Genomic DNA, 15,882 nt, shown 5'->3' on the forward strand with positions numbered 1-15,882 from the left:
GCCATATGTTTGTAGTTCTGCTCTCCAAAAATTAAAATCTGCTGTCGTTGCCTTGTAAGCCTGTCGCTTCTCACGGATATGTCCCTCTATTCCACCCCCTCCCAAAAAAACATAAACATAACTCAATTTGGCACGGGAGTAAATAAATATGGAAATTTTTGAAATACATTAACAACCAGTAAAATAGCAAATTTTTCAGAATACCTAAGTTGACATTTGGTAAACTTAAGAAACAGATCATGCCGTGACACAGGGTGTTCGAGTTGCCCAAGGCAGGCAGATTTAGAGTGCAGTAAGTGGCAATCAATTTCTGTGTGAAACTGGAATGCAAGAAATCATCAATAAAATAGATATGTCGCCATTCCTTGTGTTCTGCTCTTTATTTCCGCAATCTGTCTTCTCTCCTTTAACTTGCTTCCCTCTTGTAAGCCGTGGAATACATTGGGGTTTGTTGCTTCCGTGGATGGTTCGCTTACATTAATTAACACGGCGGCACATCGGTGGCGCAGCGGTAGAGTTGCCGCCTTACAGCGTTTGCAGCGCCAGAGACCAGGGTTCCATCCCGACTAAGGGGGCTGTCTGTACGGAGTTTGCACGTTCCCCCTGTGACCTGCGTGGGTTTTCTCCGAGATCTTCAGTTTCCTCCTGCACTCCAAAGACGTACAGGTTTGTAGGTTAATTGGCTTGGTATAAGTGGAAATTGTCCCTAGTGTGTGTAGGATAGTGTTAGTGTGCGGGGATCGCTGGACACGGTGGGCCAAACAGCCAGTTTCCACACCGTATCTCTAAACTAAACTAAACTAAACACACAGAAAACGACAGGGAGATAGCACGTTCTCATTTCTGTTTGTTTTAAGGTTGACTGCTCATCAAACTGTTTGAGTCGTAAAGAATCTGCTCCATTGTAAAGGGCAACAAAGTTGTGCTGCAGTCTCTCTGCTGTCAAAATCATTATTTCACTGGTTCCACAGAAAAAAATACAGTGGCAACCACTTGACACTTTGGAAGCTGTGTGATACACAAAACATATCTGTCTGAACAAGGGTCACGACCCGAAACGTCTCCCATTCCTGTTCTCCAGAGATGCTGCACGGCCCGCTGAGTTACTCCAGCATTTCGTGTCTATCTTTCTCAACTACATATACTTGCGTTAGCCAGTACACCAAATAATTTGCATGTGCAGATACAGCACGATTTGTGCAAATGTCGTCTTCCCACAAGTTTGGTTTTAAAAGTGGCAGCAGAGATCAGAGTGGCAGAGTGGCGCAGCTAGTAGAGTTGTAGAAGCCAGCAGGTCTGAAGAAGGGTCTTGACCCGAAACGTCACCTATCCATGTTCTCCAGCGATGCTGCCTGACCTGCTGAATTACTCCAGCACTTTGTGTCTTTTTGTGTATTAACCAGCATCTGCGATTCTTTTTTTTTTTTTGTACAGCTGGTAGTGCTGCTGCCTTGCAGGGCCAGAGACCCGGTTCCGATCCTGACCTGGGATGCTGTCTGTGTGGAGTTTGTACGTTCTCCCTGGGACCGTGTGGGTTTCCTCCGGGTGCTCTGGTTTCCTCCCACATCCCAAAGACGTGCGGGTTTCAGGTTAATTGATCTTGGTAAATTCCCACTGTTGGAAGTGGATGAGAACTAGTGTGAACGGGTGATCAGTGGTCGGTGTGGACTCGGTGGGCTGAAGGGCCTGTTTCCATGCTGTATCTCTGAACTAAACTAAACTAAACTAAGACTTGTGACCAGGATAATCGTTTTGTTAAAGCAGGTGGGGGGAACCATTACATCCAAGTTCTACACAACCCTAGCCACAACCTTACTGAATCACTGCGGACATTGCTCTTCGTACTTTGATTTTTGCACCATCGTGGTCGAGTTTACTTGGAACATCCGCTAAATTTCATTGTATATTTTTTGCCTAGTTGCATATAATGCACCTGGAAAGCTGCAGCAAGTAAGAATTTACTTGTCCAGGTTCATATCCAGTTCATATGATGACAAATAAACACTCTTGTGTCTTGGATAATTTCTTTCACTGAAGAACGTTATTGAACCAGCTGAGTTTTATGATAATTCTATCGTCTTTAAATTTTGTACAGCAGGTCAGGCAGCATCTGTGGAGGGAATGGACAGATGAGGTTGCAGGTCTGGATACTTCTTCAGTATTTAATTTTTTTAATCTAAAGTCTGAAGAAGGATTCAGATCTGAAACGACATGTGTCCATTCCCTCCACAGATGCTGCCTGACCAGCACTTTGTTTTTTGCTCAGGATTTCAGCAGCTGCAGGTTTTTTGTGGCTCCTTTTAATTCCAGTCTTATTTAGGAAACCAACTTCAACTGGTTAAACAGGATGTAAACTTGTGCCTTGAGTCAATGGTTGCGAGTTCAGAAACACCAGCCGTTACTCCAACTGATTTTTGTTGTAATTATTATATATCTGCACATTTCACTCAATTCCTTCCTTGCTTATTTAGTCTTTGTCTTTCTTCTCATACCCCTGTTCTTTCAAAATCACTGGCGGCACAGAGTTGCTGCTTTACAGCACCAGAGACCTGAGTTAGATTGTGACCACGGGTGCTGTCTGTACGGAGTTTATACGTTCTCCCGTGTGGGTTTTCTCCGGATGCTCCGGTTTCTTCCCACACTCCAACGACGTACAGATCTGTAGGTTAATTGTCTTCTGTAAATTGTAAATTGCCCATTGTGTTAAGGATAATGCGAGTGTACGAGGTGATTGCTGGTCAGCGCGGGCTCAGACGGGCCGAAGGGCATATTTCCACGCTGTATCTCCATAGCATAAAATCATTACCTTCACTTTCTGAAATGCAAACTACCTCTGCTTTCAATCAACATAGCTTAAATGATGCCATTGTGGGCTATGCTTATATGAAAAAGACTCTGAACAATAAATGTTCAGTACATTATGGGTAGCCTTGACCTTTAGCTACTCATGATTGTACAGTGTTTGTGTTTAATCTCTGCCTACAATGCAGGACCTCATATAGATGATCTTTATTACATATTTAGAAGACTTCACATCAGTTTCTTGTTATGTGACTGATTTTAAGGCTGATTTCCATTTTGGACTGGCGAGGACAATCCTGGATCCACGTTTTTTTCTGGCAAAGAATATATTCACAAGCTTGGATCTTAATTACATACTAATTCCATATTTCCCCCCTCAGATAGAAAGGTTTATCTCTGAAGTGAGTGAAATGTTAAATTAAGACAGGTGGAGACAAATGTGCAGCGAATTGTGGACGCAGCCCATATCATCACACAAACCAACCTCCCTTCCATTGACTCCATCTACACCTCACGCTGCCTCGGCAAGGCCAGCAGCATCATCAAGGACTAGTCGCACCCTGGCCACTCCCTCTTCTCCCCTCTCCCATCAGGCAAAAGGTATAGAAGTTTGAAAACGCACGCCTTTATATTCAAGGACAGTTTCTTCTCAGCTGTTATCAGGCAACTGAAACATCCTACCACAACCAGAGAGGAGTGCTGAACTACTATCCACCTCATTGGTGACCCTCGGACTATTCACGATCGGACTTGGCTGGCTTTACCTTGCACTCAACGTTATTCCCTTATCATGTATCATGTTGGCAGTCCAATTTCCCTCCGGGGAAGAATAAAGTTCTATCGTATCGTATCTATACACCAGGGGTGGGGAACCTTTTCATGTTGGAATGCCGCATTAAGGTAGCTGTAATCTAATAAGGCCGCACCCAAGAAACTTCAATTAGGTGTAGAATTATTTTGTTGAATCCTCTTTTACTCCTTGGTATTTTAAGATTAAAATAAAAATAATAAAAGACGAACAAAAACATATTAATAAAAATAAAAGGATTTGTTCTATAAATTTTGGATTCATTCAAAAGGCCGCACTTAATGGCCTAGAAGGCCGCATGCGGCCTTAAGACCGCAGGTTCCCCACCCCTGCTATACACTGTAAATGGCTCAATTGTAATCATGTATTGTCTTTCTGCTGACTGGATAGCACGCAACAAAAGCTTTTCGCTGTACCTCGGCACACGTGACAATAAGCTAAACTAAACGTGTAAGCTTTGTGTTTGCTTCTGTCCTCAGGCTGCAAGGCGTTGAAGGCACTGCTGAGGTCACTGGTTATGCTACAGGATGAGCTGCTTTACTGGCAACCAGACACACAACATTTTGTCAGCGGAAGGGAGCCAGAGCCAGATAGGTAAGTTCACAAGATATAGGAGTAGAGTTAGGCCATTCGGCCCGTCGAGTATACTCCGCCATTCGATCGTGGCTGATCTCAGCCTCCTCATCCCATTTTCCTGCCTTCTCCCCATAACCCTTGACACCCGTTCTAATCAAGAATTTGTGTATCTCTGCCTTAAAAATATCCACTGACTTGGCCTCCACTGTGGCAATGAGTTCCACACATTAACTACCCTCTGACTAAAGAAGTTCCTCCTCACCTCCTTTCCAAAAGAGCGCCCTTTTATTCTTAGTCTACGACCTCCGGTCCGAGACTCTCCCACCAGTGGAAACATCCTTTCCATATCCACTCTATATCTTGTTTAAGAAGGAACTGCAGATGCTGGAAAATCGAAGGTAGACAAAAGTGCTGGAGAAACTCAGCAGGTGCAGCAGCATCTATGGAGCGAAGGAAATGGGCAACGTTTCGGGCCGAAACGTTGCCCATTTCCTTCACTCCATAGATGCTGCTGCACCTGCTGAGTTTCTCCAGCACTTTTGTCTACCTCCACTCTATATCTATGCCTTTCATTATTCTGTAAGTTTCAATGAGGTCCCCCCTCAACCTTCTAAACTCCAGCGAGTAGAGGCCCAGTGCTGTCAAGCATTGATGATATGCTTAAAAGATTCCTGGAGTGAATGGTAGATTTTACTCTTTTTTTTTTTTTTTTTTTTTTAAATCAAAAATATTTATTCACATATTAAAATAGTATTGACAATACAATAAAACAAAACACCACCATAATACAAGACGAGCTAAACAATTATATTGCAATCCTTGTCAAGGATACATTCAACCCCCCTCGGTGCCCAGCGGTCCCGGAACGCCCTCAGGGTGCCCGTAGACAGGGCGTATTCCCTTTCCATCCGCACCCGGGCACGGACGTATCCCCGGAAAAGGGGCAGGCAGCCGGCTCGGGTAGAGCCCTCCACCGTCTGGCGCCGTGACTCGCGGATGGCCAGCTTGGCCAGTAGATTTTACTCTTTGTAAGCACGGAGGTGAGATGTAAGTGAGATGATAATGGGACATTTCAGTCACCTCCATAGCGCTGCCAATACCATCATATTCAGTCTTAATTGCAAATGAACGTTGAGCATGTGTTTGTGAAGCTATTGGGAGTCACAGCCGACAAGATTGCATCGGCAGTCCAAATACACTCCCAGCGGACATGAATTTCCAGCCTTTATTTGGCTGTCAAAATGAATGCTAGTGATTTCAAGCTCAAAAGATTTATACGACACTTAGGAAGAGTTTTGTGGATGCCAAATCTTCAGTTGTTCTTAAGTGTTCTCCTCCATGTGTAGTACATCTTCCCAGTAATTCACAGCTGTCTCTTTTTATATTGAACTTTTGCTCTTGTATAAATATTAGTTGATGTTCTAATTATTTCCTCATTCTGTCCTTTAAACAGTTAGCATCTGACAGTGACCAAAAGTTGCTGATTTTCCCCCCAAGGAAATACTCACAGAGTTGTACAGCACATGCACAGGCCCTTTGGCCCACTATCTCCATGCTGTTCCCTCTGCCCACCTACACTAATCTCATTTGCCTAGGCCTGTATCTCTCTACCCCTTGCCTATCGGTACATGTGACAATAATAAACCTAAGCCTAAATGCTCATTTGCTTCCAGTGATGAGGTTCCCAGGATAGATGAATTAAATGGAGGCATGATTTTTTTCCTGACGCACCTTGTATATTAAGTTGCCTGTGGGGTGGGGGGGGGGGGGGTGGGAAATATACACTAGAGAAGAAAGCGACAGTCCGGCTTAAAAGTGCGCACCACCAGATACTGTAACAGCTTCACCCCCCTCTGTTATCAGGCTTCTGAACGGTCCTTCCATAAACTCGGGTACTGTCCGATTCACCTCTACCCCATTGCGGACATTGGACTTTGTCTCTGGAACTGGTGCGCTACAATGCTGAGAACTATATTCTGCACTCTGTACCTTCCTCTTTGCTCTACTAGTTTAGTTTAGTTGAAAGATACAGTATGGAAACAGGCCCTTCGGCCCACTGAGTACATGCCGACCAGTGATCCGTGTACACTAGTCCAATCCTGCACACTGGGGACAATTTACCAAAGCCAATTAATATACAAGCCTGCACGCCTTTGGTGTGTGGGTGGGAACCGGGCCACCTGGGGGAACCCCACGCAGGTCACGGGGAGAACGTGCAAACTCTGAACAGACAGCACCCGTAGTCAGGATCGAGCCCGAGTCTCGGCGCCACCGTGCCTCCCGATAAAGTACTATTGCACTTGAGTTTGACTTGATTGTATTTTGTGTAGGCCCATTCTTTGGAAAGTGAACCAAACTGTCGCACACGTGACCAGATGGCATAACAAAGTAATACAATAAAACAATCATTGTAAAAGATTAATCTTATTAATTGTTATTTAATGAGAATTAAATTCACAGAGTTTGTAAAGCGCTGCTGTGTGACGTCACACACGTGACCGGTCCTATTTGACCTCTGACCCTAAACAACCATTGTCTGCATAACGTAAATATTTCACTTGATAAACCGAAAAAAGATGAATCAAATATACAGTACAACACAATATACCTGGAATGTTTTCAGAATTAGAAGAGATGTATTTCACAATTTCCCATCTTTTTGGTCACGCACGTGACTAAGAATGGGCCATAGTATTATATGATCTGTTTGGAAAGCATGCAAAACAAAGCTCTTCACTGTACAATGGTTCAATGGTTCTTTATTTGTCACATGTACAACTGCGCAGTGAAATTCTTATTGTCAATTTACACATGCGGGCGCCGCCAAGTTTTTGGCGCCGTTTCCAAAGTTCGGTCCACCCGCACGCTCGGTCTACTGGAGCGGTTCCGATCCAGGCGAGCCCCAGGCTTCTACGGGGACTCCCTCCGTTACTAGGTACATCGTATCTCGGTACATGTAACAATAATAAACCCAAACCTAAAATCTCCGTTGTTTCCAGTGATGAAATTCCCAGCGATGATGAAAGGGAGAGAATCCACGAGAGAAAACGGCCACTGAAAAGGAAGCTGGAAATGGATGAATACCCAGAGTTCATGGCCAAGCGCTTTGCTGACTTCAAAACCTATCGGAACAGCACACTGCAGAAATGGCATGAGAAGACCAAACTAGCCTCAGGAAAAATGGGCAAGGTGACTTGATCTTGTCTTTCTGCTTTGATTTTTAATATTTCTTTAAAGCAAGTTTTTTTTATTTTTAATGGTCTGTTTTCAAAGATATTTTCGAATTCTAGTGCAAGGGAACTTGGTATTTTGTGTCTATCTTCAGTTTAAACCCGCATCTGCAGTTCTTTCCTACACATTTGGTATTTGCATGCTTGTTAACTAGTTTGCTATGCAATTGCAAAAAAATTAAAATGTAAATTAAGGCCTTGTTTTATAATTGAACCAGAATTGTATTCTGTTAAACGTTTCCAGTTCCGTAAGATAGTTAAGTACCTGCACATAATAAGAATAACTCAGAAGGTAGACAAAAATGCTGGAGAAACTCAGCAGGTGCAGCAGCATCTATGGAGCGAAGGAAATAGGCAACGTTTCAGGCCAAAACTCTTCTTCCTAATAACTCAGATACGCCTTAACCTAGTAACAAACTTTCTTTGTTTGTAGTAGCAATTTAGTTTAGAGATATAGCGTGGAAACAGGCCCATCGGCCCATCGAGTCCGCACCGACCAACGATCTACATACTAGGCACAATTTACAGAAGCCAATTAACCTACAAACCTGCATGTCTTTGAGATGTGGGAGGAAACTGGAGCACCTGGAGAAAACTGACACAGGTCACAGGGAGAACGTACAAACTCCGCACAGACAGCACACGTAGTCAGGATGGGACCCGGGTCTCTGCCGCTGTGAGGCAGCAACTCTACCGCTGCGCCACCGTGATACCCACTCATATCGTATGTTGCTGGGTTAAATATTTTGGCAGTTGTGTTTAATCAAACCATCCATAATGAGAGGAGACAACTTAAAAAATAATTTTAACAGATAATTTTACAACATGGTTGTTTCTGCCTCAGAGACCCGGGTTCGATATTGACTACGGGTGCTGTTTGTGTGGAGTTTGCATGTTTTTCCCCATGACCGCATGGGTATTCTCTAGGTGCTCTGGTTCCCTCCCACAACCCAAACACCTCGACCCGAAACGTCACCCACCTGTCCCGCTGAGCTACTCCAGCATTTTGTGTCTAATTTCCAAACGCTAACAGGTTTGTTGGTTAATTGGCTTCTGTAAATTTTCCCCAGTGTGGAGGACAGTGCTAGTTGACGGTGGACCGATGGGCCTGTTTCTGTGCTGTAACTCTATACTAAACTAATGCAGGTGGTAAAAGCTCTCAAGCCATTACTAGGCTTTTTAAATAGAATGAAACTCAAATTCTTACCGGCACTTATTATTCCAGGGTTTCAGTGCTTTTGAGCGTCCAATCTTGACTCAGATCGAGCAGATTATGATGGATAAAGAGAGGCTGCTGCTGCGGACCCAGACCAAACGATCCTTGTACAGCATCCTCGGCAAGGTGGAAAAGGATCCCCAGACGATTCCAGAGACTGTGCCTGGAGAGATGGTAAGTCAACATGGAACTTGTGCTCTCATCTACTGTTCTGAGAGGGCAGTTTTGCCTTTATTCAACAAAGGGATTATTTTTTTCTGGCTGGGCAATGGGATAAATAGGTTTACCATTCCTCGAAACAAAAGCAACACAATTGTTGTTGTGCAGAGGGGTCTTTGGTCGGATAGTCGGCGACTAAACCGTCTCCTCTACCTTGGTTGCCAGGTGAGGAGGGGGCTGTGGACCCTCAGCAGGACCAAAAACAAGACCTGTCAAAGGGTGGGTGAGCTCCTAGCGAGCCAACGGTCATCCACACTTCAGTAGAAGTTTCGATCGCTGTTGTACACGGCATTGTAAGGCACCGTGCCCGTTGATGATGATGATGATGATGATGAGCGGGATCTTGGGGTCATAACTCCCTGAAAGTGGAAACACAAATAGACAGAGTGGTAAAAAGGCATACCATATACTAGCCTTCATTGGTTGGTGCATTGAGTATAAGAGTCGGGAAGCCATGATGCAGCTTTATAGGAGTTTGGTTAGGCCGCAGTGTGCAGTTCTGGTCGCTCCATTACAGGAAGGATGTGGAAACTTTGGAAAGGGTGCAGAGAAGTTTTGCCAGAATGCAGCCTGGTTATTTTAAGTGTGTGTTAAAAGTTTGTGTAAATGTTCACCGGTTTGTTTTATGTGGGGGGAGGGGGTTGCGGGAAACTTTTTTTCAGTTTCTTACATTTCCGGGTCGCATCTCTGGTCGCTCTGCGGCCTACCATCGATGGAGCTGGAGGCCTCCTCGGACTGACTTGAGCCCCACCGTGGGGCGTGGACTTAACATCGGAGCTGATCCATTGCCTGGGATCGCTCCAACCTGGTGACTTACCATCAAGAGCTCGCAGTCTCGGGAGAGGCTAGTCAGGAGCTCCAATGAAGCAGAGGCTCGACCAGCCCCAGCCCGGGGTCCGATCGCCGGAGCGGGGGAACTGACATTCCCCCCCACCCCCCGATACAGGAACTGATCGCCCCGATGCGGAGGGCCGAAACGCCGCCGGCTACGGGAGTCAAGATCGTCCCGTCAACGGACGGCTCGAGGCCTCCGACTGCAGGAGAACAAACAAGGGAAGAGATTGAACTTTTTAATTGCCTTCCATCACAGTGAGGAATGTGGAGGAGTCACTGTGGTGGATGTTTATGTTAAAATGTGTTTTGTGTGTTCTGTTGCTTTTTATTTGTATGACTGACTTGGCAAATGAAATTCCTCATATGTTGCAAAATATACTTGGCGAATAAAGTATTATTGTGATTGTGATTGTGATGTATCTATACACTAAAAGGATTGATTGTAATCATGTATTGTCTTTCTGTTGACTAGTTAGCACGCAACAAAAAGCTTTTCCGCACACGTGACAATAAACCAAACTGAACTGAACTGAAATATATTAAATTATGAGAGGCGTAGATAAGATATACAGTCAGAAATTTTCCCAGATTGGAAATATCAAATTGTAGAGGGCAGGCTTTGTCACTCACACCTTGAAGTGAGGGGGGCAACGTTTAAAAGGAGATGTACGGGGCAGGTTTTTTTTGCACAGAGGGTGGTGAATGCTTGGAATGTGCTGCCAGGGGGTGGTGGAGGCAGGTACGATAGTGGCATTGAAGAGGCTTTTAGACAGGCACGTGGATATGCTGGGAGTGGAGGAATATGTATCATGTGCAGGCAGATAAGAGTTGGTCTAAGCAACATGTTCAGCGCAGACATTATTGGCTGATGGACCTGTTCCCATGATGTCTTCTTAGGCCCCCTTCGGTCATGGCTGACCATGGGTGTCTCCAGGGTGCTATTCCCTACATGGAGGACGCCTGTGCGTGACTTTGTTTAACGTGGGGAGACTGGTGCACAGACAGCCACCCCACGGTCCTTGACAGATCTGGGTCAGGATCCAGTGGCATGGAGTCCAAGACGACCGGAGACCCTTTTCTGCTGCAGCCTTCATCCGCCTTCCCAGCCGTCGTGACGCTCCACTAAGGTCAGCCATCGTCCTCCGCCTGTTCCACCGTTGAGGTCTTGGTTGGGTCGCTCTTTGACAGAGACCTCCCCCTCGAGCTTACCGCCATGGGTGGCCCTACCAGGAGCATAGCTCCAGACGGCATCACTCTCAGGATCTCAGGACCACACAAGCTTCTCCACCACGACAAGGTGACAATCCACAGAGAATCCATGCTGTACTGTTCTAGCTGAGCTCCAAATTAACTTCAGAATGGAGAAGAAGTTAGTAAATGCTTCAAATTCGTACCTTTCTTCTAAACCTATGAATTGATTAAAGATAAATTCACCCACTGCCTATTCACAGGACCATTGATTTGCTTTATGTTTCCAGCTACTTTTCCTCCTTGCACATAATTGGCAGTGTTTTGCTTGTCCTAAGTAGTTCTCAAATTCAGTCTCCGCTTGTGTTAAGTTTACTGATCTCGGCTGTCAGAAAGGCAGGAGCACTGTGCTTAGTCTCCTTGCTCCAGGCTACGGAGAAAAAGAACCATGGTAGGATTCCTAATCTGTTGATCGTTATCCATTGACACCTGGTGGAAAGTGTAAGTCAGAGCGTGGTAGGGCAGGTTTGGACATGATTGTGTTGCTTCAACCTCCCACAGGCACAACCTCTGCCAGCGCTTACTGTTCAGGGTCTGTCTGAAGAATGGCCCCTTGAGCGAGGTGTTGTTTCATGTATCTTGTGTTTTATGACAGTTGGCAGATCAATTTCCCTCCTGGGATCAATAAAGTTCTATCGTATCAGAAAGTGATCATTCTGCAAAATCGTTAAGTCATTGGATACCCTCAAAATGCTCACGTCATAGGTGCAGAATTAGGCCATTCAGCCCATCAAGCTTTTTCCCTCTCAACCCCATCTTTCCCTCTCAACCCCATTCTCCTGCCTTCTCCCCATAACTTTTGATGCCCTTCCTAATTGAGAACCTATCACTCTCTGCTACCCAATTACTTAGCCTCCATAGCTGTCGGTGGCAATGAATTCCACAGATTCACCCCCCTCTGGCTAAAGAAATTCCTCCTTATCTCCTTTCTTAAAGTACGTCCTTTTATTCTGAGGTTATGGTCTCTGGTCCTAGACTCTCCCACTAGTGGAAAATTCCTCTCTGCATCCACTCTATCCAGGCATTTCATAATTCGGTAAGTTTCAATGAGGTCCCCCCCCACCCCCTGCCATCCTTTTATCAAACGTGCCAGAATTTTGTGGATGGTTAAGATGGCAAATTAAGATATTTGAAACCATTTTTGCATCATTGAATTTGCTCATAGTTCTAGTCATAGACCAGATAAACAGAAGGTAGACACAAAATGCTGGAGTAACTCAGCGGGGATAGGAAGCATGTCTAGAGAGTTGGAATGGGTGACGTTTCGGGTCGAGACCCTTCTTTAGACACTAGCTATAACTATATTTAAACTATAGCTGTGTTCACAAATTTGGTCGAATATTTTTAAACAAACACATCTTAGCATGCTAGCTGGTAATGCAAGTTTAAAACAAATCACAGTAGCCTGCGAACTCTGGATATAACAGCATTATGTGATATGGCAGTGAGCCATCAGACTATTGAAGGGCTTAATCTGGATCCGCAGTCTGTGTGTGTTAAAGAGTTTGAGCCTGGCTTCCATAGTATAACTGGCTTTGCTTATCGCTTCACGAGAAGGGAATTTAGTGAAAGTGAGATTGAATGGGCTAATCTGTGGCGCCACCTGGGGATAAATCGTCTGCCATAACTTCCTTACTGCCAGTGAAATGTGTCTGCAGCTTCGAGTCGGGCAGGGGAAAAAGTGAAACAGGATTAGGTTTATTATTGTCAGTGAAAAGCTTTGTTTTGCATGCTCTCTAGTCAGGTCAGATAATACTATACATAAATACAATCAAGTCAAACTCAAGTACAATAGATAGCACAAAGCAGAAGATACAAAGAATACAGTTCTCAGCATCGTAGCGCATCCGCTCCATAAAGTCCGATGTCCACAATGAGCTCGAGGTGAATCGGGCAGTGCCCTCCCTAGTTTGTGGAAGAACTGCAGGAAAAGATGCAGAGAAGATTTACGAGGATGCTGCCAGGACTCAAAAGGCCGGAGCTATAGGGAGCAGTTGAGCAGGGTAGGACTCTATTCCTTGGAGCACAAGAGGATAGGGAGGGGGGTGGTCTTATAGAAGTGTACAAATTCACGATAGGAATAGATCAGGTAAATTAAGAGTCCTTTGCCCAGAGTAGGAGAATCAAGAGCCAGAGGACATAGGTTTAAGGTGAAGAGGGAAAGATTTAATAGGAACCTGAGAGATAACTTTTTTTACACAAAGGGTGGTGGGTGAATGGAATGAGCTGCCGGAGGAGGTAGTTGAGGAGTTAATAAACATTTAGACAGGTACATGGATAGGATGGGTTTAGAGGGATATTTCCAAATGCAGGCAGGTGGGACTAGTGTAGATAGGGCATGTTGGTCAGTGTGGTCAAATTGGGCTGAAGGGCCTGTTTCCACGCACTATAACTACATGACTCTAAGCTTGTGTACCTTCTGACAGATGGGAGTGGGGAGCAGAAAGAATTACTGGGGTGGGACAAGTCTTTGATCATTTTGGCTGCATTTCCGAAGCATCGTGGTGTAGATGGAGTGAATGGTGGGTAGTCTGGTCTGTGTGACGGACTGGGCTGAACAGAAGGAGTCTTTAATCTATATAATTATTAAAACTCTCATCTTGTTTGTTTGTGAGTGTCTGTTTGCGTGCGTGTCTGTCCGTGTGAGTCATGCCCTGAATTACGCCAAAATGGTACACGATAGTGCTACGATTTTTGGACCACCTTACTCACCATTGTCCTGTGATGTTGTATCAAGTTTCCTTCAGATTGATGGTATATTTTACAAGTTATTAACATTTTTCACTTTACAAAATCCGGTTTGAGAAAAACCACTTGAAGTTGCAGTGGCAGTTAGCAGCTACGACCTCACAATGGGATCTCATTTACATAAACTGCCGACTTAACCGTTCACTGTAAAACATCCAATTGCACTTGCTGGCCCTGCCTGTTACAATGTTGCAAATCATAGGACACTGAGTCCTGGCAGTAAGTGCAATTGGATTTTTTAAAGTGAAAAGTCAATTTTTTAAAGTTTAAAAAGAGGGAGGGTGAAGAGGAGGGGGTGGAAATGAGCCGCCCCTGAGCAGTTGGGGACTATGGGTGAGTGATGGAATATTGCGTTGGGGAACGGGTTGCGTTGGAGGACCAGGACACCCATGTGACAGGGACCCAACGGGTTCCACTTGGTCTAGTGAGTATTAAAATTTAAGAGGGATTGGGATGAAACACTTACAACGTTTAAACACATTTGGCCAGATATAATTACACTGTTCAAAGATGCCTGGACAGGTAATTAGACTGGAAAGGTTGAGAGCAACGTGCCCAAGGCAAATGACTACAAAAATCTCCACAATTTACAGTCGGCATGGATGAGGTTGCTCATAAGTTCAGGTGATAGGAACAGAATTAGTCAGTTTGGCCCATCAAGTCTACTCCGCCATTCAATCATGACTGATCTATCTCTCCCTCCTAACCTCACTCTCCTGCTTTCTCCCCATCACCCCTAACACCCATACTAATCAAAAAACTATCTATCTCTGCCTTGGAAATAGCCACTGGCGGCCTCCGCAGCCTTCTGTGGCGAAGAATTCCACAGATTCACCACCCTCTGACTAAAGAAATTCCTCCTCGTCTCCTTAATAAAAATACGTCATGTAATTCTGAGGCTCTGACTCTCCCACTAGTGGAAACACCCTTTCCTCATCGACTCTATCCAAGCATTTCACTATTCTTATCTGGAGATAGGAATCTGGAGTTACTTATCTGAAGAGTGCAGTAAAATGTGACTGAACTTTTATTGAGATAGACACAAAAAGCTGGAGTAACTCAGCCGGTCAGACAGCATCTCTGGAGAGAGGGAATGGGTGACATTTCGGGTCGAGACCCTTCTTCAGACTGAGAGTCAGGGGAAAGGGAAACAAGAGATATAGACGGTGACGTAGAGAGACATAGAACAAATGAGTGAAAGATATTCAAAAAAGTAATGATGATAAAGGAAACAGGCCACTGTTAGCTGTGGGCGAGGTGTGGGCGAGGTGTGGGCGAGGTGAAAACGAGTCACAGACAATGAGACTCAACAAGACGACTTTGAAGCTGGTACAACGACTTGGGTGGGATTTATTGAAGTTGGAATTCTTTGCTCCTGACCTCTACGGGTTTTTTTTTCTCTGCACAGGAGATTGTGCCACAAGGAAAGTCAAACGCACATCTGAAAGACATAGATGAAGAGATTTTTGATGACGATGACTTCTACCATCAGGTGAGTGTCTCAAAATAAAGTGTGGTGTTCACCTACCCAGGCTGCTGTTTGGATATCAATAAAGCATCTGAATTGACATGAACAACCTAGCAATAGAGAAGACAGGGGTCATGGAAGTCAGATTCGTTCAAATGGGAGAAACATTTCAGTCAGCAAGTCTTGCATTAAGAGTCATTTTGCAATAAATCATTTCAGAAAAGATACAGAGCTGGCACCTGTTCTGGATGAACAGTAAAGTGACCTGGATAATAGCATTGTTATCAACTTTTTTTTTTTACAAAGCTGGATTAAAATGCCAAACAGAGTGAATAACTGATCAAGTTCAAGAAATGTCGCATGGTTAAGCAGTTTTTTCCATTCTGGGGGTTCAGGATAAGTGATGTTTCAAAATCATGTGAAGTGATATTCAGAGAGTGATTGAGCCTGGGAGAAAGGCAGCAGTATTTTGAAATGTATTATTTGCTCAATATGAATATGATTTATCCCTGTACCATCGGGCAAAAGGTATAGAAGTGTGAAAACGCACACCTCCAGATTCAAGGACAGTTTCTTCCACGCTGTTATCAGGCAACCGAACCATCCTACCACAACCAGAAAGCGGTGCTGAACTACGATCGACCTCATTGGTGACCTTCGGACTATCTTTGATCGGACTTTACTGGCTTTACCTTGCACTAAGCGTTATCCCCTTATCATGTATCTGTACACT

At 44.6% G+C, this 15,882-nt stretch overlaps 1 protein-coding gene across 1 annotated transcript in view; it reads left to right on the forward strand.

The window, feature by feature from the left end:
- Positions 1-15,882, forward strand: part of aatf (apoptosis antagonizing transcription factor) — a 117,310-nt gene that overhangs the window by 51,593 nt on the left and 49,835 nt on the right. Inside the window, exons 5-8 of the mRNA XM_033046250.1 lie at positions 4,090-4,204; positions 7,186-7,375; positions 8,642-8,806; positions 15,090-15,173. Of these exons, the coding sequence (XP_032902141.1) occupies positions 4,090-4,204; positions 7,186-7,375; positions 8,642-8,806; positions 15,090-15,173 (554 nt within the window). The remainder of the gene's footprint in view (positions 1-4,089; positions 4,205-7,185; positions 7,376-8,641; positions 8,807-15,089; positions 15,174-15,882) is intronic.

Source organism: Amblyraja radiata, chromosome 28 (assembly GCF_010909765.2).
Source record: "Amblyraja radiata isolate CabotCenter1 chromosome 28, sAmbRad1.1.pri, whole genome shotgun sequence".
NCBI lineage: Eukaryota > Metazoa > Chordata > Chondrichthyes > Rajiformes > Rajidae > Amblyraja > Amblyraja radiata.